General features: G+C 30.6%; 6 protein-coding genes across 11 annotated transcripts; 2 read left to right on the top strand and 4 right to left on the bottom strand.

The window, feature by feature from the left end:
* Window positions 1-5: 5 nt before the first annotated feature.
* Window positions 6-1,942, bottom strand: LOC113795543 (uncharacterized). Its single transcript, XM_027345735.2, has 3 exons — window positions 1,167-1,942; window positions 660-1,097; window positions 6-588 (listed from the first exon to the last, which is right to left on the bottom strand). Exons 1-3 carry the CDS (start codon window positions 1,486-1,488, stop codon window positions 80-82), a joined length of 1,269 nt encoding a protein of 422 aa, XP_027201536.2. The 5' UTR covers window positions 1,489-1,942; the 3' UTR covers window positions 6-79.
* A 495-nt stretch (window positions 1,943-2,437) lies between these two features.
* On the bottom strand, window positions 2,438-5,393 carry Atac3 (Ada2a-containing complex component 3). Its single transcript, XM_027345724.2, has 2 exons — window positions 4,053-5,393; window positions 2,438-3,993 (listed from the first exon to the last, which is right to left on the bottom strand). Exons 1-2 carry the CDS (start codon window positions 4,659-4,661, stop codon window positions 3,049-3,051), a joined length of 1,554 nt encoding a protein of 517 aa, XP_027201525.2. The 5' UTR covers window positions 4,662-5,393; the 3' UTR covers window positions 2,438-3,048.
* Window positions 5,394-6,348: 955 nt separating this feature from the next.
* Window positions 6,349-9,048, bottom strand: LOC113795521 (glutamate-gated chloride channel-like). Of its 3 annotated transcripts, XM_075821547.1 has the most exons (6): window positions 8,377-9,047; window positions 8,208-8,290; window positions 7,739-8,140; window positions 7,462-7,677; window positions 7,097-7,221; window positions 6,349-7,032 (listed from the first exon to the last, which is right to left on the bottom strand). In XM_075821547.1, exons 1-6 carry the CDS (start codon window positions 8,469-8,471, stop codon window positions 6,349-6,351), a joined length of 1,605 nt encoding a protein of 534 aa, XP_075677662.1. In that variant the 5' UTR covers window positions 8,472-9,047. The 3 variants fall into 3 exon arrangements, with proteins under 3 accessions (XP_075677662.1, XP_075677661.1, XP_075677663.1); XM_075821546.1 differs by having other exon boundaries at window positions 7,097-7,677; window positions 8,377-9,048; XM_075821548.1 differs by lacking the exon at window positions 7,462-7,677 and having other exon boundaries at window positions 8,377-9,046.
* A 1,092-nt stretch (window positions 9,049-10,140) lies between these two features.
* On the top strand, window positions 10,141-12,979 carry LOC113795485 (uncharacterized). Its single transcript, XM_027345672.2, has 3 exons — window positions 10,141-10,361; window positions 10,431-12,472; window positions 12,533-12,979. Exons 1-3 carry the CDS (start codon window positions 10,250-10,252, stop codon window positions 12,905-12,907), a joined length of 2,529 nt encoding a protein of 842 aa, XP_027201473.2. The 5' UTR covers window positions 10,141-10,249; the 3' UTR covers window positions 12,908-12,979.
* On the bottom strand, window positions 12,886-14,323 carry Urod (uroporphyrinogen decarboxylase). Its single transcript, XM_027345758.2, has one exon. It carries the CDS (start codon window positions 14,165-14,167, stop codon window positions 13,061-13,063), a length of 1,107 nt encoding a protein of 368 aa, XP_027201559.2. The 5' UTR covers window positions 14,168-14,323; the 3' UTR covers window positions 12,886-13,060.
* Sb (serine proteinase stubble) lies at window positions 14,314-19,047 on the top strand. 4 transcript variants are annotated; one of them, XM_075821555.1, is made up of 7 exons: window positions 14,314-14,559; window positions 16,240-16,444; window positions 16,572-17,492; window positions 17,682-17,767; window positions 17,863-17,969; window positions 18,247-18,515; window positions 18,598-19,047. In XM_075821555.1, exons 1-7 carry the CDS (start codon window positions 14,314-14,316, stop codon window positions 18,912-18,914), a joined length of 2,151 nt encoding a protein of 716 aa, XP_075677670.1. In that variant the 3' UTR covers window positions 18,915-19,047. The 4 variants fall into 4 exon arrangements, with proteins under 4 accessions (XP_075677670.1, XP_075677671.1, XP_075677673.1 ...); XM_075821556.1 differs by having other exon boundaries at window positions 14,384-14,559; window positions 15,666-16,444; XM_075821558.1 differs by having other exon boundaries at window positions 14,390-14,559; window positions 16,428-16,444.
* Window positions 19,048-19,941: the final 894 nt, after the last annotated feature.

Consider the following 19,941-nt stretch of genomic DNA (forward strand, 5'->3'; position numbering starts at 1 on the left):
TAAAAAAAAGGAATGAAAAGAAAAAAACCACAAAACAAAACAAACAATGTCGCATTACATCATTTGTTTTGTTTTTGTTTTATTTATCAGTCTGATTATTGGATGATGAAGACGTTGATGATGAGGATGAAGTAGGTGTTTGTGTTGGTTCATTTGATTGAGATTTTTCCTGATCCCTTGATTGTTTCATTGTTGATTGTTGTTCATGATGTTTAAGTACACTAAATATACGTTCCTGTAATTTATTTAAAACATCTAAAAATATTTTTTCACGACGTTCTTCACGATCTTTTTCCTCTTTACGACGAGCAACTTCTTGTGCTAATCTTTCACGTTCCAAATTTACCCATTCACGCATTACTTCAGTTTCTTTCGAAAGATGTGAAAACATTCGATCAATTAATAATGCTGATGCTGATTGATCCAATGGCATTGATGATGATAAATGAGGATTATTATAATGATTATTATGCTGTTGATTATTCTGATTATGATGATGATGGTTATTTGTTGTTGGATAATGATGTTGACCATTAGTAGTATCTGGATTTGAACGAAATCTTTTTGAATGAGGTACAAATGTTGATTCTGTTGAAAAAAAAACAATGATTAAACTTATTTTTCTGATTTAAAGAATTCAAATCAAATCAATAACATACCATCATAATTAAAATTGGTATCATCATCAACATCATTAGCTGCTACATATGAATTTGGTGATAATGGAAATACTAATAATTCATTATTACGTTCATCAGAATCGGAACCACTATTATTATTTTGATCATCACCATTTGAACCATCACCATCAGCTTGATCAATACTATCACCACCACCACCATTACCACCAATATTACTAAAATCTAATGGATCAAAATTATATTGATCATTTGTAATACTACAAATATTTCCCGATTGATTATCCATCATATAGCCCATTGTTAATATAACATTTTCCAGACTATTTGTATCTTTTGCCTGATAAATTCGATGTATTGCATCGAAAAATATACATTTTTTTCGTCGTTCAGGTGTTGGATTTTTCATTATCCGACGATATTCGGCAATCATATTGAATACACGTGTTCGTACTTGATCTTGTTAAAGTGAAAAAAAATCGCAAAATTAATCAACGTTTCAATCAATCAATCCAACCGACGACTTACCAGCAGTACGATCATAACCATGTTCACGAATACGTTCGGCAATTTTTTCCCATACATGTCTTGTACGTTTTGAATTGGTTAATTGTCGTTGTACCATATCCTGGCTCCAAAGTGCTAATAATAATTTTGTTTCACCAAATGCCCATGATGCACCACGTTCGATTATTGGTTTTGTTGAACCGGTGGTATTCGTTGCGTTGGTATTATTCGTGTTAGCCGATCCATTTTGACCAATATGAATTTCTGAATTTGAGTATTGTAATTCGGTTCCCATTTCAGTTGTGGTGGTGGTAGATTCCAGATTATTGTTTGATTGACGCATTTGTACTTTAAGTAATAAAATTCAGTGATGTAAAAAATCAAAATGACAATAGAATATTCTTCGAAATCAATAAATCAATCAATGTTGTTGTTTTGGATAAGATTTTCTTTCTTTTTTTTTCTGATCCACACACGAAACAAAAACAAAAGCGAAAATGTCAATTAAAGCATGTTCGGGCTCGATTTCGATTATGGCCACACACATTCATACACAAAGTCACTCTAACAACAGCAGCAGGAAAAATTAAACTATCGATCGTTGTCAGGCAGGCAGGCAGGCAAGCAGTCAGGCTGATTGAACACAATTAACAATTAACAATTTAGTTTTCTTTTTCGCCAGATTTTTCTGTTCGACTCACGCACCACCATTATTCATACACACAGCAGTCAACCACACAAAAGCCGAGAGATCGCGAAACCCCAAAAACCGAAAAAATGTGTATCACAAACACACACACACACACTGTGGAAAAAACAGACAATGGATAATGTGCAAACGGCTTTAATCGTTTGAAATGCGCATGCGCATGAACAAAAAAAATACTTAAGTATCAATTGATCAGAGAACAAACAACGTGATTTAAAAAATGAAAAAAATTAAGCGGGTAATTTTTTTTATGAAAAAATTAAACATTTTTTTTATTTATTTAATCATCAAAAATAAACACAGTGTGTGATTGATTGAATGATGGATATGGTGATAACCCTGAAACACAAATTGGGATCGATAAAATTGACAAAAGGAGAGAAAAAAAAATCAAGGTGTAAGGTTTATGGAGAGAAAATGAAAATGAAATGAAAAATAATCCTAAACGGAAAGTTGCTGCTGCTTTGAAAGTGAGAAAAAAAGAATTATACGGGTTAAAAACAAAAAAATTGAATGAATGAAATGAAAGGGTTAAATGAAACAACAATTCAAAGAACGGGAAAAAAATCAATCAATATCAATGTGTTTGTTTACCAGCCTTGTTTCTTTTTTGAAAAAATTAAAATTGATGAATGTTTTGAATAGCACGAATGATGCAAAAAAAAAATTATTTACAATTTAACGAGTGAAAAAAAACGAAAAAATTCTTTTGCGATTCATTTGTTGAATGTTTGTGTGTGTGTGTTGACTGATGATCATCATTATTGAATTATTTACAAATTCCAGAAATCAAAATTCAAATAACATTTAGTATGCATCAAGATGTTGATGACGATGAAGACAGGAAAAGAGAGAAGAAAAAATATAATAAGAACAGAGAAGAATAATTTTCAAAAATCTCAAAGATGAAAATATGTCCTGAAAGAGAAAAAATACTATTAGAATATATATTCTTTTTTGTTTTGTTTTTTAGAAAAAATATTTTGTTTTGTTTTTGTTTACAAACAGAAAAAAAATTAATGATAATATGCTCAAATTAACAAAATTACTCGATTAAATGTGAGATGATAATGATGACGAATGTTAAATGTTTAATTGTGAATGATCACCAATTTGATGGTGTGGTTGTTGTCTGGATGATGATGATAATAATTAAAATGAATGGCAATTCAATGTTTCTTTCGTTAACTTTAATCAATCCAATTGTTCATCATCGTCAAGATCAAGTGTTGGTGGTGGTGAATTTGATGGTGGTGTTGGCTGGTGATGGTTAATTGATTCTTCTTTTTCACCAATCGAATGATTATTATTATTGTTTGATGTTTTTAATTTTTTTAGCCGCTCAATTTCCAAATCTTTTGATATGATTAATGAACGAATTTCTTCCAATTCTTTTTTCAATTTTCCATTTTCATCTTTTAATTTGGCAATTTCGGCATCTTTTTCCTGTATAACAGTGGAATTTGTTTGATTTGGATTGTTGATCACAAAACGTTTGATAACAGGTTGTGAACCTGTTTTATTTGATGAATTAAAGAATTGAAATTTTTCCAATGATTTTGCATCTTTTATTTCAGTAAACACAGGCTTTTTATTCGAACCAACTGTTGTCATTAATTTTATTGGACCGCTTGATGTTCCAATAGTACCATCATTTAATTTGTTGCTATTACTTGAACCACTATTCGGTGATGATAGCAATAAAATATTGGAATTTTGTGAATTTATAGTATATAATTTTTTAGCATTTGAATTATTGCCAAGACTTGTTATGGAGGTATTATTTACGATTAGTTTACCGGCTGCCGTTTGTTGTAATGTTTGGCTTCCATTTTGTAATTGGCTACTATCTAAACTTGTTCTTTTGGTAATAATGATTTGATTTTTATTTGAATTGGCAGCAGCAGCAGCAGCAGATGCATTAGTTGAACCATCCATGGAAGTTGATAAATGTCGAATTTCACCAAAATCTTCATCAATTTCTTGTTTAACCAATTGATGATGTGGTAATGATTTTTGTGAATTTCTTACTGTATTAATCGACAATTTTGATCGAGCTTTTGCTTGATTTTTCATCCGATTTACCTGTATAGAATTATCGATGGGATTTATTTTCGGTTTAGCTTTGCCTAGGAAACTCTGTACATAGAAAATCAAATGATTAAACATTATTCTTCGAAAGCAAAATTGAAACTTACTTTTAATAAAGGCACATAATCATCATGGCCACAACTATAAGCAACATCGATTGGTGTTTTATCAAATTTATTGATAATTTTAACATCGGCACCCGAATTCAATAATAATTCAACAATTTGTCGATGACCACGTTGAACAGCCCAATGTAATGGTGTCATTTTGAGCATATCTTTTGCATCAACATCGCAACCAAAATTTATCAAAACAGTAACTGTTTCAAAATATCCTTCTTGTGATGCAACATGTAATGCAGTACGATCAATTTTTGTTCGTGCATCTTTAGCAATACCTGAACGTAATAATGTTTCAACAGTATCAACATGACCATATTGAGCTGCATAATGTAATGGTGATGCACCTAACCAATCCGTAGTGAATGGTGCACCAGAATTTATTAATTCAACAACATCTTCAGTATCACCATTACGTGCTGATTCTAATAATTTTTTACCCAATTCACTAAAATTTATTGTTGCATGTGTTGGATGTGTACGTAATTGTATTGAATTTGTTGCCTGATAAGTTTCCGATATATCCATAGCATTCATTTGTATATGATTTATCGAATGATGATTATGATGATGATGATGATGATCCATAGTCATCATTGTTACAAAATTGATGTTTCAATTTCTTTTCGTTGTTGTTTTTACATCAAAAACAAACGTAAACACAAACAAATTGTCAATGTTGAAATTTAATCATTAAATTCTTGAATGTCAAGTCGAGAATAATGAATATTTATTGTTGTCATATATAAAAAGTATTCACACACAATAAATAGAAGCGCACGTTGTTTTTGTTATGATGAGAAGTCTTCCATACACTCACACACACACCATTGGCTGACTGACACTGACAATAACAATGATGATTTTTTTTTTTTTTTTTTGCAGAAAATTCTAATCTAACCAAAACATACCTGTTGGATGTATAGAAATTGAAAATGAAAACCAAAATCGAAATCGAACGATTTGAGCAACGAAAAAAAACCCTCCAAAAAAAGGAGAGAGAGAGGAGTTTGAATGTTTTGTTCGTTTTCGCTTTTGTTCGCCGAACGGAACTGTTTGAACTGATAAACACACAAGAGGAGAATTAGATGATTAATAATGACCAATCAATTTCGAAATGATAATTTTTTTAGCTAAAATGAAATCAGGATATGGAACTCATACACACACACACACCAACCAAACAAGAACAACCAACCAACAAAAGAAGAGCACATCAAAACAAAAGGAAACTGGAATGTTTTTTTTTTTTTTTACAATTTTGCACCACCAACGGAAAAAGAGCTCGAATTTTGTATTCGATTATAGGCCACGCCTTTGAGCGAAATTTTTTTCTAATTTAAAATAGATACTAAACAGGCGTGGCTTTGCTGTTGATTCCAAAATCGAACACAGCATGCATGCTTTTGATCATAGTATTTATGAACGGAACAACGGTGTGTTTGTTTGGTCTTTGTTTCCAATGTTGTGCGTTCGCGATTATAACCAACCAACAACATTGGACAAGAAGAAGAAGTAGTTAGTGTGTGTGTATGGCTTGTGTGTGGTATATCAGGATCACACTGTCGGTTGGTTGGTTGGTTGATTTGATCGAGCGGCAGCGGTAGTAGTGTGTGTGACGGTAAGGCGGTGGTTACCGACAGTGGTTTGAGATATTTTTTCTTTATTAATCCAAAGTTACACACACACACAGATATACAGGATATATTCATTTTTGTTTTCGATTTTTTTGTTTTGTTTTGATTTCTGAAAAAAATTTCAAGCAAAAAAATTCCAATTATCAGGCAGCAATAATAACCGGATCCGGGATTTTTCCAATGAAGAATTTCAGGTTTTTAATTTTCGTTTCGTCGTTATTATCGCGATAATAACCTTCGGACCTTGAATGTTTTTGTTTTTTTTTTTTTTGTTGCTTGGAATGCTGATGGGAGAAGTGAGCGCAGGACACGATTCAATTCGATTCGTTTCGTTTTGTTGTTGTTCCTTCCTTCAGGGCAGAATTAAATTTTTCTTTTCAGCTGCTTTCTGCTGTTGCTTATTGAATACTGGCTGCTACCCTGTTTGTTTGATTTGTTTTTGCTGTCTGTTGAATATCAATTTTTTTTTAACACTGAATGAATGGTGAGGGTGATGATTGCAATAAAAAAAAACTGCTTCCATTTAGCGGATATAAGCAGAAGAAAAACAAGAAATTTTCAAGGTAAATTTTTGGTTTAATTTAAAACATTTGATAAAAATTTTTTTAAAAACTAAAAATATTTTTTGATCAAAACAAAATCACCAATCACCAATCAGATGATTCAAATTCTTTTTCAATCCAATCATCTAATTGTGATGGTTTAATAAATGCATATGTAAGAAAATAAAAAAATGAAAATAAACTAAATGTTAATGTAAAAATTGTTTTGGATATATGATCAATCGAACGAGCTAATTGTTCATTACTACTATATTGTTCATTGGCTGTAAACAGATATGGTCGACGGATCCATTCCATAACAATATTTTTCATTTGTTGTACGGATAATTTTTCCGATAATTCTTGTTCTTCGGATAATGTTGGTTGCATAATATTATTCGTATTGGTTAGATTAGTATTGGTTAAACGAACACGATATGATTGATTTGGTATTCCGGTTGTTGCTGCTGTTGAACGTTGATGTTGTTGATGATGGTGATGATGATGATGATGATCAATTGATTCACTTTCAGAACCAGTATCAGTACCGGTTCCGGTTGTTGTCATTACTAAACCAGATGATGTTGCCTCTGTACTACCTGTTGTTGTTGTTTTAGTTTGTGAAGTAGCAAAATTACCACTTTTAGCCAAACGTATATCCAATTCGGTTGTTTGTTGACGACGAAATTTTCTTTTTGGCATATCCATTATGTTTATCGATGATGATTCTACTGGTATTGGTGGTGGTGGTGGTGCGGCTGGTGCACGGCTACAAATACTTCGAATACTCTACGAGAAAATAACGGGTTAAAAAAGAATTCATTTTAACCCTTAATTTTCTTTCTGGGCTTACCTTATTACGAAAATTAAAATCGTGTTTTGTAAAACTATTATGTCTTGATTGTTGTTGTTGTTGTTGCATTGTTGTTCGTGATTGTTGTTGTTGTTGTTTTTGTTGTTGTTGTTGTTGTTGATTACCTTTACGATAAATATAATTAACAATTATAAATTCAATCATTGATGCATAGATAAAAAACATGCAAACAAAATCCCATAGATTCATTGCATTCAAATTCGAAACAACAGGTAATTTTGAACGAAAACTATTGGTTGTTGTACAAAAATTTAACATAGTCGTTACACCGATCATAACACGTGCTGGTACGGCATTAACATCCAACCAAAAACTAATAAATGAACTTGTTACTAAAACCATACCCGGTACGAAAACGGTTGAAAAATAAAATGATTGATCACGTGAAAATACTAATAATACACTTAAACAGCTAAATTCTCTACGCCATGAATGTCTTTTATTACAACGATTAGTTTCATTACGTATCATATATGCATTAATTGTTTTTAATGAATCGGATGTTTTTATAGGCACTTTATCATCCCATTGTAAACGTATTTGATCTTTTTCATGTGATACTATGGGAAAATCAGGGGTTAAAACAATTAAAGAATTGAACAAAAAAAAATCAACACTTACAGCTTTCGATACCGAAAAAACATTTGGGACTATCAAATGGAAATATACGTAGATTACCTTCACAAGTTAACACCATATTACGACGTGTAGTATACAGAACCGTTCCATTTGGAAATATTTTCAATGTTATATGTAATGGATCAAATTGATCAGTTTGTTCACGAAATTCACCATGTTTTATAAAATAAGTATCCGGTATCCAAATACGATCAGCATGTTTCAAACCATTCAAATAAATAGAATTTGATTCACTTGATTTTTGTAATATTTTTGGTAATTCAAAACGTAAACGTGGATCATACCATTGTTGCATCAATACAAAACCAATTTCATATGTAACACTTGATTCATCCGGTGATGATAATGTTAATATTAATATTGATAAATTTACAATAGTTTTTTCTATATAATTACAAATTACATTAACACTTAAGCACACACACACCACAGGTAAAATAAATAAACAAACCTTCAGGTCTCATACGATAATCATATTTTTCCGGTATAATTATTTCATCCAATATTTGTTTATCAGTTAGATTATAATGTTGTCTAAAAACAAAGAAAAAAATGACCGATTGGTGAACGAATGGTTAAAAAAAATGATTGATTATAGAAAATCTTAACCCTTAATTTACCCAATTTTATCATAATTAGTTAATTTAGTTTCAATAATATTAACCGATATTATTAATGTTAAAATATTTGATATTAATTTCCATATTCCAATCATTTTTGATTGATTGATTGATTGATTTGTCAAATGGTCAACAAGCAAACAAAAAAAATTAACACAAAAATCACTCAAAGGTGCTTGTTTGATCGATTGATTGATTGATTGATCATAAATTAATAATTGTAGCGATGAATAAAGGAAAACACATTTTTTGTTTGTTTTGTTTTGGCAGAAAACTTTATTGATGATGATAATGATGTTATATAAGGCCTCACAGGTAACTTTGGAATCAAAAATCAAAAAGGAAAAGAATCAAACGAATGATGATCAGTAATTAAAATGTTTCGAATTGAGCTAAAGAACATGATGATTTTGATTTTGATTTTGATGAATGAATTTTTCTTTATCCACACTGGATCCGGGTCAAATCAACCAAAATTTTCAAATGTTTCAAGCGTTTTTTATTTTTCTTGGTTTCTTCTCCTTCTTCGTTCCACTAAATAGTATCTCTTTTTCTTCTTGATTCTTTCGACTCCCTGAATTTTTTGGTTTTTGGTTTCACGTCAAACCTACTATACTTGTCAAGTCGTCGTCGTCGTCGTTCGGTTGGTTGTTCCAAAAAAGATCTCTCTATATTCGACCGATTTTTTTCTTTTTTTTGGTTACCAAAAAGAAAAAAAAAACTTCTACCTTGACTCGAAAAAAAATTGTGGCGTCACTTTTTTGTTTCTGCCAGGTAGGCAGGTAGTACCTGCGAGGGAAAAAAAACTAACCACCCACAAACAATCAATAAAATTCATTGCAATTAAATGTTTGGCAACTAAAGAAAAAACAACAACCAAACAACCAGAAAAAAAAGTTACCCGAAAAATCTATTTTCAGGTAAAAAAAGGTTTCATGTTGTCATTGGTCGGATTCTACCGTTTTTTTTTGGCTCCAAAAAAACAAAAAAGATTTACAGATTTTTTTTTGAGTTCAAAAATTGCTTCATTTTTCTGATTTTTTGACAAGCGAATTTTATAAAACCAGAACATTTTCATTTTGAATGAAGTTTTTTCGTTTTTATCGGTCATCATCCACCACCAACCAACCAACCAACCAAACAACAACAGAATAACCAGAGAAACCAAAGAACCGAAATATTGACCAAAAAAAATAAGATATGCACTACTTGGAGCAGCAATAATTTTTACTCCTAAATTGTTAATGAGAATGTCAGTATTGTCAATATTCATTATTCTATCGTTTGTTTCTTCGTTTTGTTTTGTTTTTGTTTTTCGCTTGTTTTGCATTTGCATTCATTTCGGAAATAGATTTTTTCGTTCTTCTTCCATTCATTCATTCATTCAAATTCCTTTTGTATAAATTTAATTATTATAATTAAATGATGATTAGTAAAAATGTTTTTTGTAATTCTGTTGTTGTTGTTGTCTCATTTTATGAATAAAATTATTATTTGTAAAAATATAACCAAATAATAATAATAAGGTTTTTCCCCTTGTTTCGATCCAATTTGCTAATTTTCGATCTTCCAAGATGATGATGATCGATACAAGTCGACCGAGAAAATAATAATTTTTCGTTAATTTTTTTTCCATTTAATTTAAGAAATAATAATAATTTTTTGTTGGTGTTTCGCAATTCTGTTTTTTTGAATTCAAAGAATTCCTCGAAATACGTTGTTTATGAATGGGTTTTTTTTTGGGAATGCAAAAAACAAATCAAAATCCAAACAGAATTTCACACACAGATTTGTGTCATCATCGATGAACAAATGCTTCTCAATGAGTTTTATTTTAATCTGACAAAAACCAAGTTGAATTTTTGTATTGATAATGACTTCAAAACCAGCGGAAGATGTAGTGGTTCCAGATAAACAAATTGATTCGAATAATGTTGATAATCAAACGATTCAAAAGAATCCAAACAACAAAGATGATGATCCAGGTATGTTCGAAATGTTGTTGATTCGCGAAAATGATTTTTGAATGTTTTATGGATTTTTTTTACCAATAGGTTCCGAAGGTGAATATCGATCATCTCGGTCACGATCAAATTCTAGTTCGATACGTTATCGATCATCATCGGCCGAACCGATTGAAAAACATAATAATAATAATTCTCAACAACAAAATGATTCGATGAATAATAATGTTAAAAAACATGTTGATCATAAACGTTCGAAATCAAGATCACGATCACCACGTCAACGTTATTCGGATAATCGACGACGGATTGATTTTCGAAATCGAAATCGTCAACAATTTTCGAAATTTCATCATCGTAATCATAATCAAAATAATGATCGTTTTGATAATCATTCTGGTTTTAATCGTAATCGTCGATTTCACCGTAATAATAATTATCGTCAACGAAGAAATTATTCACCATCACCAACAGATTCTCAATATTCATCACCATCGAATGATGTTCGAAAAAATTCCGATAACAAACAGATTGGTAACGATTTGAAAGGTGATAATGGTAATAACCAGGAAAAAATCCCAACACTTAAACCATCGGATATAAAAAATAGTGCAAAACAATCGGCCAAATCATTTTTGGATATGTTGGAAGAAAAACGTATGATGGAAGCATTTCCGAAAACCTGTATTGTTGCACCTGAAATGAAAAAACAAATTCCAGTAAAAATTCCTAAATTTGTTAATACATTCAATACGTTGGGTTCGACATCGTTGGCGACTGACGTTACGGCAAACAACACAAAATCAGATGATCAAACAAAACGTAATAAAACTGCTAACGATTCAGATTCGGATTCCGATGATGATTCAAAAGCCCTGATGAATTCATCTAGAGAAGAAGGTGAAATACGAAGTGATTTAGAAGATCAGAATGATTCTGTGAGAAAAAATCGAAAAAAATTATCAAAAAAAGCGAAAAAGAAAAAGAAGAAAAAAGTTATCAATGATGATGATGATGATGAATCATCACCTGTCAAACGTTCGAATGGGAAAAAATCCGCTAAAAAATCACGAAAGAAAATTGTAAAAATTAAAAATAAAAAGAATAAAAAACGTTCTAAGAAATCAGCTTCATCTTCGTCATCATCCTCATCAACATCTTCATCGGATTCAAGTTCGGATGAATCAGAATCTCGTTCTTCATCATCGTCGTCATCGAGTTCATCAAGTCATTCATCGTCTTCATCATCAACATCATCATCGTCGTCTTCTTCGGATTCAGAATCAAATTCTTCATCCGATTCTGAAACAAATTCGAATGCAAGTAGCAGTTCAACTAGTTTGAAAAGACGTAAAAAATCTAACAAATTGAAAAATAAAAAGAAAAAATCAAAAGATTTAAAGAAAAACAAGAAACGAACAGTGAAACAAAAACAATCAAAAAAAATACAATCAAAAAAACGTAAACTTTCGAAAAAACATGAAGAAAAATCATCAACAGTGAAAAAATCCAAATCCAAACATTCAAACAATGATGATGGTACTATTGTTGATGACAGTGTTGATTTGAATAAAGAACAATCTCCAATCCCTGAATGTTCGACTTCTGAAAACATTGTTGAAAATCAACAAGAATGGCCCACCGAAATGCTGCTGTATACAAAATCCGAACCAATCATACAATTTTCAATAAATCAAAAATTAAAAAATGATTTGGTAGATTTGCTACCAAAATTTGAATCATATCATCGTTTGGATGAATGTGAATCAAGATCAGCAGTGAGTCAAACAACATTAAGTACACCGAAAGAAAATGATGGTAATCAAGAATCAATCAAACAACAAATTGATTCATGTCAACCAATAAAATTAAATATGAATCATGATTATGATCATTATTATCAATATTATTATGATTCTGGTTTACCATGTATTAATAATGATAATGAATTACATTTAGCATCACATTTTAGTGCTTATTATCGTATGTTTAATAGTTATGATTATAATCAAGAACAGTTGACTAAATGGGCATCAAATTATGGTTATCGTTTAATTAAAACAAATAGATTTGGTGAAATGTCGAACAATGTCGATTGTATAAAACAAGAAATTTTGGATGAAACAAAAAAAGTAAGTTGGTTTTTTTTGATTTGAACAAAATTCTCATCATTTTTTTCGATTTTCAATCAGGAATCAAACAACGAAAATGGTGATGTTACTGGTGGTGATGATATTAGCCATATTAAACAAGAAAATAATGATGATGATGATGAAATTGTTGCTGAAGAAAAATTTCCTTCAAATCAAATTGATTCAAAACCAATCGAAGTAATAACAACAAATAATGTATCATCATCAATATCAAGTGATTATATTACCTATCCGCGGTTATATCCGGATAATAATATTGAACCAAGTTATTCACCACCACCATCACCACCACCAAAACGACCAATGATGACTGTAATGGAAACAACCGATTGGATTACATTACCAAACGGGATTAAAGTTGGTCCAGGAACTAAACAAATTATTGTTCATCCTTATAATAGACCAATTTTTTGATGGGAAAATCAAATTTTTTTTAATTGCATTTTTGTATGAATATAAAAAATAAAAATGGAAACATTGATTACATTTTGTATCTGTTAGTTGATCATTTTGTTTTGTTGCGTTTTGCATTGTTTTGTTTGTTGTTTTTGCGTTTTTTTTTTGGTGTTATTTATTACTGTGAATTTTAGAATATTTATGTACAGCATTAACAAATGTAGCAACATTTTCCCATTTAACATCTGGATAAATACCATGTCCAAGATTAGCAATATAACGTTCATTACCAAATTCTTGTACCATTTGTTCGACTAAATAATCCAAATCATCTTGATTTGAATATAATGCACATGGGTCAAGATTTCCTTGTAATGTTACTCGACCATTGGATGCTTTTTTAGCACGATCAGCATCAATAGTCCAATCCAAACCAATAACATTATATTGATGGCAGGTTGTATCGCACATTTTATCCAATGCATAATGTGCACCTTTTGCAAATAATATCATTGGTACATCATTAGTATCTAGATTTTGTTCACGTAATTGTTCTTTTACACCATAACTAATACGATTTAAATATGGTAAACAAAATTCATCAAATTGCCGAGGTCCAAGATAACCGGCATGTGATTCAAAAACTTGTAACATTTGTGCACCTGCTTTCACTTGACCAACAAGTGATTGAATTATAGCTTTGGTTAGAATATCTAATAATTCATGACTTTCGATTGGATTTTGATAAAACCAACGTTTAACTTTGGACATTGTTTTTGAACCTTGTCCTTCGATCATATATGACATTAATGTAAACGGACCACCAGCAAAACCAATCAATGGTACTTTTCCTTCCAATGTATGACGGGTTAATGTAATGGCTTTATAAAGATAATCTAATTCGGCATCGATATTATTATCAACGTGGATTTTGGTTTTAATTTGTGATGGTTGTTCTAATGAATCAACAACCGGACCAATACCTTCAACCATTTGTACATCCATACCTAAGGCTTTTGGAATGACTAAAATATCGGAGAAAATAATTGCAGCATCTAATGATGGATAACGACGTATTGGTAACATTGTTGCTTCACATGCTAGCTCAGGTGTTTCACAAATATCAAAAAAACTATGATGTTGACGAAATTCACGAAATTCCGGTAAATATCTACCAGCTTGTCGCATTACCCATACCGGTATGTAGGATGTTTTTTTACCAAATGCTTGTCGAATTATTGTATCATTTTTCAATTCGGGAAATTCTTTTTCCATCATTTTTTTCGTTTGTTTTTCGCTTGTTTTTCGATTACACAGAATAAAATCTATTAGTTCAATAACAAAAACAACAGAAAAAATTTGATATGATTGATTGATGGATGGAGATAATATCGATAATTTGGAATGATAATATGATAGGATAAATGAAAACCACAACAACAACAAATTGCTCACTGTTTTTCTGTTTTATTATGGTTTTTTCAATAGGATTTTCTATTTCACATACAACTGGCAGCAGTAAACAACCAGCCCAACAACAACAATGCAATAGCATACATATAGAGATGATGATGATGATATCCCGGACAGCCGAGCTCTTTTTTCATTTGGCAAATATTCTTCTTCATTCAATTTTAAATGGCCATTTGATTATTGTTATTGCCATTGTGGTAAATAGAAAAGCAATAATTCTCATAACCTAAACCCTAAACCTATTATCCTGTGTAACGATTGGCCATTGTATACAATGGAACATTGAAATGAATTACACTACGGAATTAGCTAAAGAAAAACTATAGAACTAGAATAGAATTGAAATTGGAATTTAATTGGAAGTGTCCTATATTTGATAATTTTCATTCGGTTTTAAATTGCCAAAACATAACCAATGATGATCGATGATCGATAATCTTCTTTTCTATTATTTTTCTATTCTTTTTTAAAATTGAACTATTTCGATACCATGATGGTATCGATTTGATATTGATTTAATATTTTGTTATACAATACACAACAAACAAATAAGATTAGGCGAAATTTCAATTTAACTTTTAAAAAACATCCAAACATTGAAAATAATGACCAAAAAAAAAAAAAAAAAATATGGCACACACACACACACATGTCTGTCTGTACAATGGTAGATAGCGTTTTTATCCCGATGTGGCTTACATTTTCATTTCATGTCCAACCTGTTGATAATGTTGTTTTTTTGTTTCTTTTAGTATACACACATTATAATGATTGTTATATCATCCTATATAGAGGGCCAGAAATTTAAATTTTTGAAAAAAGTCGGTCAAACAGGATATTCATCCATGCGGCCAATTTTTTTTAAATATTTTTATTTCTTTGGTTGAAAAAATTGGTATACTCCCCTGTATTTTCAGCTCAATGATAATGATGATATATTTTTTTTAAATATAAAGATCATGGCCATTATTTAGTCTGTATAGAGAAATCATTATCGTTTTTTTTTCGTTCTCTCTTACCTGGTCGTCTTCTTCTTCAATGATTGTCATTCTCTTTCTATCAAGAAGTAGGCTTCGCCAGGAAAAAAAAAAATCCATGACCAAGGCGAATGATGATTTAAAAATTGAATTGAATCAAAAATAAAAAAATGGCCCAGAAATGAATAGATATACCTCTCTATTTCTTACTTTTTTTTTCTCTCTCTCTCTCAGACTGAAATGAGACAAGTTTTATTTTTATTTTTGTTTGTTCGTTTCAGTTGATTTTTTTGTAAATTTTTTTTTAAATAAACATTCAAAAACAGCCCGAAACTTTAGCTTGATCGAATGAATGTGTCAATTCTAAAATTAGCCAGAATTTCTTGCCGTTGTTGTTTCTTATTTTTTGGTTTCATCTCTTTTCTATTGTTTAAAAATCAACAAAAAAAAAAAAAAAAAAATGAAGATCAAGAAGCTAAAATTGTAGATTATTATGGCCAATAATAATGGTCATTGGACAATGAAAAAAAAGTTGCAAACAACAAAGTCGAACAACAGCAAAATTTTATCATTCGATTTTTTTCCAAATCCAAATCCAATGATAAATAGATATTATTATTATTTGGCATTTTAACGTTGATGTTCGTTCGTTTTTTTTGCAATTAATCACCATAGAATACAAACATCGGACATTTAAAAAAAACAACATCAGAATTCAATCAATATCTGTGATCTATATTTAAATGTGATTTTTGTTTGTTTGTTTATTCGTTGTTATATATTTTCTTTTTAATCTTATCTGTATATCTGTGTTATAAAGTGAATGTGTGTATATAAAGTGAGAGTGTTTTAATCTTGTTTTTTTATTGTGTGTGCTAATCAAATTTTTTTCAATCCAAGTCCGAAGCATTTTCTATATTCCTAAAAACAATGTTTTGCAATAAACGACAACGATACTATTCATTTGATATGATTATTGATGATGATCAAAATCACATTTATGATGATTATATGCTGCATATTATTAATAACAAACAAACAAAATTTAGTTTGTTTAAATGTTTAATACAATTATCATTATTATTAAGTTTATTATTAGGGATAGGTAAGGATTTTTTGTTGATTAAATTTGAAAAAATTTTCACCTTGTTTCATTGATTGAATTTGTCTTCATTTTCATTGATTGATAATGTGAATTTTCCGTTTTTCACTGTTTCATTTTCCAAAATTAGGTGATTGTCTGAAAATACGACCAAAACAATGTTCAAATGCTATTGGTGAACAAGGAACTTGTATGTTTGTTTGGGAATGTATTAAAACTGAAGGTAAACATTTGGGTACTTGTGCTGATGGTTTTCTATTCGGTAGCTGTTGTGGTCATAATGATCAAATTAATTCTATACCAAATGATATTCCTGTTGTTACCGTTACATCCGCTTCAACAACAACAACAACAATATCATCAACAACAACGAATAAATTACGTCCCGGGAGCCATCAATCAAACATAACCGGCGTTTCGACAACGACAACAACAAAAAAACCATGGATAAATTCAACGATAACAACAGAAATTCCGGTTACATTATCTTCATCATTATCATCATCACATCATCACCATTATCCATATCATAAACCATCATATACAACATCACAAAAACCATGGATTATTTATACTGGTCGTCCAAATATCAACAACAACAACATTCCAATAACAACAACCAAACGACCGACATGGCCAATTATCATCGTCAATAATAATAAACCTTTGATTACTTCGAATACAAGTTCGTCGTGGAATATTGTTAAACCACCACCACCATTACAAACGATTACAAATCATCAACCTATAACTAATGGTATTGGTCATTGGACATTGACAGCCGCTACTTCCACAACAGCAGCAACTAGTTCATCGACTAATGATCAATATAGTGGATTATCGAATCCAATTTCAATCAATATTGATAATAACACTGCTGCCACTAATATAATTAGTTTATCGGAAAGTTCATCAATTCCAACAACAACAACAACAACAACAAATGAACCAATTCCATTATCATCAACGACAACAACAACAACAGCGTCGACAACAACAACAACGCCGTCGATAACAACAACAACAACAATATCATCATTGAATGGCAAACGTAATTTACCAATGAATAATTAAAATAACCGTAATCATCATTTGAAAAAAACCAAAATAAACTAATTTAAATAATATTGAAATTTTTTCTTCTTCTTTTTCTTATCTCTTTGTAATTATCTTTAAAATTTGGTTATCGGCTACCGCAAATTATCATAATGAATGTTACCTGGAAAAATAATGAAAAAAGTTGAACAATGTGGAATCACTCAACTAAAACCAAGAACAAAAGTTGTTGGTGGTAAAAATTCAGCATTTGGTGCATGGCCATGGCAGGTATTGTTATTTTTCTTTTTGCTTTTCAAATTAAATTTATAATAAGAAATTATCGTTTGTCCCCAAATCTTACCAACAACAACAATTTCAAATAGGTTTCAGTCAGAAGAATATCATTTTTTGGTTTTTCAAGTACACATCGTTGTGGTGGTGCATTATTAAATAATCAATGGATTGCAACAGCCGGTCATTGTGTTGATGAGTAAGTTTATCGTTGTTTTTTCCCCTGCCAAAAACCAAAAAAAAGATTTTCCAGATTTAAATTTAAAAAGTGTGAACGAAAAATCTGGCCATCATCATCATTTGATGATGAAAAACTTTCGCACTTTTCTTTTCTTAGTTCATTAAAAAAGATCGAGGTCATCAATCGTGCCATCAACAACAAGTGGAACATCATCATCATTCTTATAACCGAAAAACCGAACAAAAAATCCTGACAATAAAATTTTCTCTTTTCTTTCGTTTCATTTTTTTTTAAGTTTATTACTAACCCAGATTCGTATTCGTGTTGGTGAATATGATTTTTCTAGTTCACGTGAACCATATCCACATTTGGAACGTAGTGTTAAACAAAAAATTGTTCATCCAAAATATAATTTTTTTACATATGAAAATGATCTGGCGTTGGTACAATTGGAACAACCAATTGATTTTCTACCACATATATCACCAATTTGTTTACCACCCGATAATATTGAACTGTTAGGCCGAAATGCAACTGTTACCGGTTGGGGAAGACTGAGTGAAGGTCATAACAAATTATCATTTTACTTTGAACCAAAATTGTATTGATTGATTATCGATTTTTTCCAATTTCCAATCAATTATAGGTGGCGTTTTACCAACAGTATTACAAGAAGTTCGTGTCCCTATAATTAGTAATGATCGATGTAAAAATATGTTTTTATCGGCTGGTCGTCATGAATATATACCGGATATATTTATGTGTGCTGGTTATGATGCTGGTGGTCATGATTCATGTCAAGGTGATAGTGGTGGTCCACTGCAAGTACAATCCGAAGATGGACATTGGTTTCTAGCTGGTATTATTTCCTGGGGTATTGGTTGTGGTGAACCATCATTACCTGGTGTTTGTACACGTATTACTAAATTTAAACAATGGATTTTAAGCTATATTTCCAATTAATTAACTTACCTGTCTAACTAATTGATTGAAATCTGCCAAAAAGAAAAAAAATTTGGATTTCCGACCATATTTGATCACCGGTTGGAAATTTCCCTGAAATTGTAGAAAATTTTTGGAAATTATTATTGGTCGTCGTCGTTTTATGATTTTCTTCATTATTTTGTTGATCGATTATTATTATTATTATTTTGATTTCATTATTTCATTTTGTTGATTGATCTCTCTCTTTCTTTCTGCCTTTTTTTCATTATTTTCTTTCTTTATTGTATTGTCAAAGGGTTAGTGCAAACAAATAAAAAAAATAATTTTATTAATAAGAAAAAAAAATTTTTTAAAAAGAATGATTTTTGCTTTAAAATTTGGACTTTTTTCGATGTCAGAGCAATTTGAATGCAATTTAAAAGGATCTACAATCCAACTGACAGTACTTGTATCAAGATCTGGAAAGTAATCCGAAAACCGCTTTTTTAGTTTGATAAGATGATTCTTTTTGTTGCAAGTGATGGGAAGTGAGATGGAGTGACCTGCAAATTGTTTAAAACTTAGGCCGCTATCGAATTAATCCGAAGCGAGCTGAATTAAGGAAGGGGGGGAGTACTTTTTTTGCTATAGCACTATAATGTTGCCGATCAAATGTAATTGACACACTTGTGATAGATGATTGAATCCTAGACATTTGTAGCATTGTTTAAGACGGTTAAGATCTTCAACGTGAACGGTGTCCCAGTCGATGATCACTTTTTGGTTCATCTCGTTGATTAGTAAATTGCGAATTGTTAAGTAAAAATGACCAACAATGATAAAAACAATATTTTATTTATTTTAATTAAAATCAAAACTTCATCGCACATTAACACATCACACATCATACACAAATAAAAACAAAAGGACGAATGACATCAATCAATGTATGTCTTTATATACAATCATCAAACCGCATGATTAAATGAACGTGACACGATGTCATAGTTCTAACACGAATATATGGGTGGACTTCGCAAGCTATATTAACAAGTTCTTCCGGTCT

This window comes from Dermatophagoides pteronyssinus, unplaced genomic scaffold, assembly GCF_027571235.1.
Source record: "Dermatophagoides pteronyssinus isolate colony J.1.1.1.1 unplaced genomic scaffold, Derpt_VIB-CSIC_2022.12 sq0011, whole genome shotgun sequence".
Classification (NCBI taxonomy): domain Eukaryota; kingdom Metazoa; phylum Arthropoda; class Arachnida; order Sarcoptiformes; family Pyroglyphidae; genus Dermatophagoides; species Dermatophagoides pteronyssinus.

Excerpts from the sequence above, each read along its gene's own strand:
- LOC113795543 (XM_027345735.2), bottom strand. The coding sequence starts at position 1,488 with ATGCGTCAATCAAACAATAATCTGGAATCTACCACCACCACAACTGAA. Across the intron at positions 1,098-1,166 it reads TGGTTATGATCGTACTGCTG|ATCAAGTACGAACACGTGTA; the intron begins GTAAGTCGTCGG and ends CACTTTAACAAG. Across the intron at positions 589-659 it reads TACCAATTTTAATTATGATG|AATCAACATTTGTACCTCAT; the intron begins GTATGTTATTGA and ends TTTTTTCAACAG.
- Atac3 (XM_027345724.2), bottom strand. The coding sequence starts at position 4,661 with ATGATGACTATGGATCATCATCATCATCATCATAATCATCATTCGATA. Across the intron at positions 3,994-4,052 it reads ATTATGTGCCTTTATTAAAA|AGTTTCCTAGGCAAAGCTAA; the intron begins GTAAGTTTCAAT and ends TTCTATGTACAG.
- LOC113795521 (XM_075821546.1), bottom strand. The coding sequence starts at position 8,471 with ATGATTGGAATATGGAAATTAATATCAAATATTTTAACATTAATAATA. Across the intron at positions 8,291-8,376 it reads ACTAATTATGATAAAATTGG|ACAACATTATAATCTAACTG; the intron begins GTAAATTAAGGG and ends CTTTGTTTTTAG. Across the intron at positions 7,033-7,096 it reads ATTTTAATTTTCGTAATAAG|AGTATTCGAAGTATTTGTAG; the intron begins GTAAGCCCAGAA and ends ATTTTCTCGTAG.
- LOC113795485 (XM_027345672.2), top strand. The coding sequence starts at position 10,250 with ATGACTTCAAAACCAGCGGAAGATGTAGTGGTTCCAGATAAACAAATT. Across the intron at positions 10,362-10,430 it reads CAACAAAGATGATGATCCAG|GTTCCGAAGGTGAATATCGA; the intron begins GTATGTTCGAAA and ends TTTTACCAATAG. Across the intron at positions 12,473-12,532 it reads TTTTGGATGAAACAAAAAAA|GAATCAAACAACGAAAATGG; the intron begins GTAAGTTGGTTT and ends ATTTTCAATCAG.
- Urod (XM_027345758.2), bottom strand. The coding sequence starts at position 14,167 with ATGATGGAAAAAGAATTTCCCGAATTGAAAAATGATACAATAATTCGA.
- Sb (XM_075821555.1), top strand. The coding sequence starts at position 14,314 with ATGAAAACCACAACAACAACAAATTGCTCACTGTTTTTCTGTTTTATT. Across the intron at positions 16,445-16,571 it reads AAGTTTATTATTAGGGATAG|GTGATTGTCTGAAAATACGA; the intron begins GTAAGGATTTTT and ends TTCCAAAATTAG. Across the intron at positions 17,493-17,681 it reads ATCATCATTGAATGGCAAAC|TTGAACAATGTGGAATCACT; the intron begins GTAATTTACCAA and ends TAATGAAAAAAG.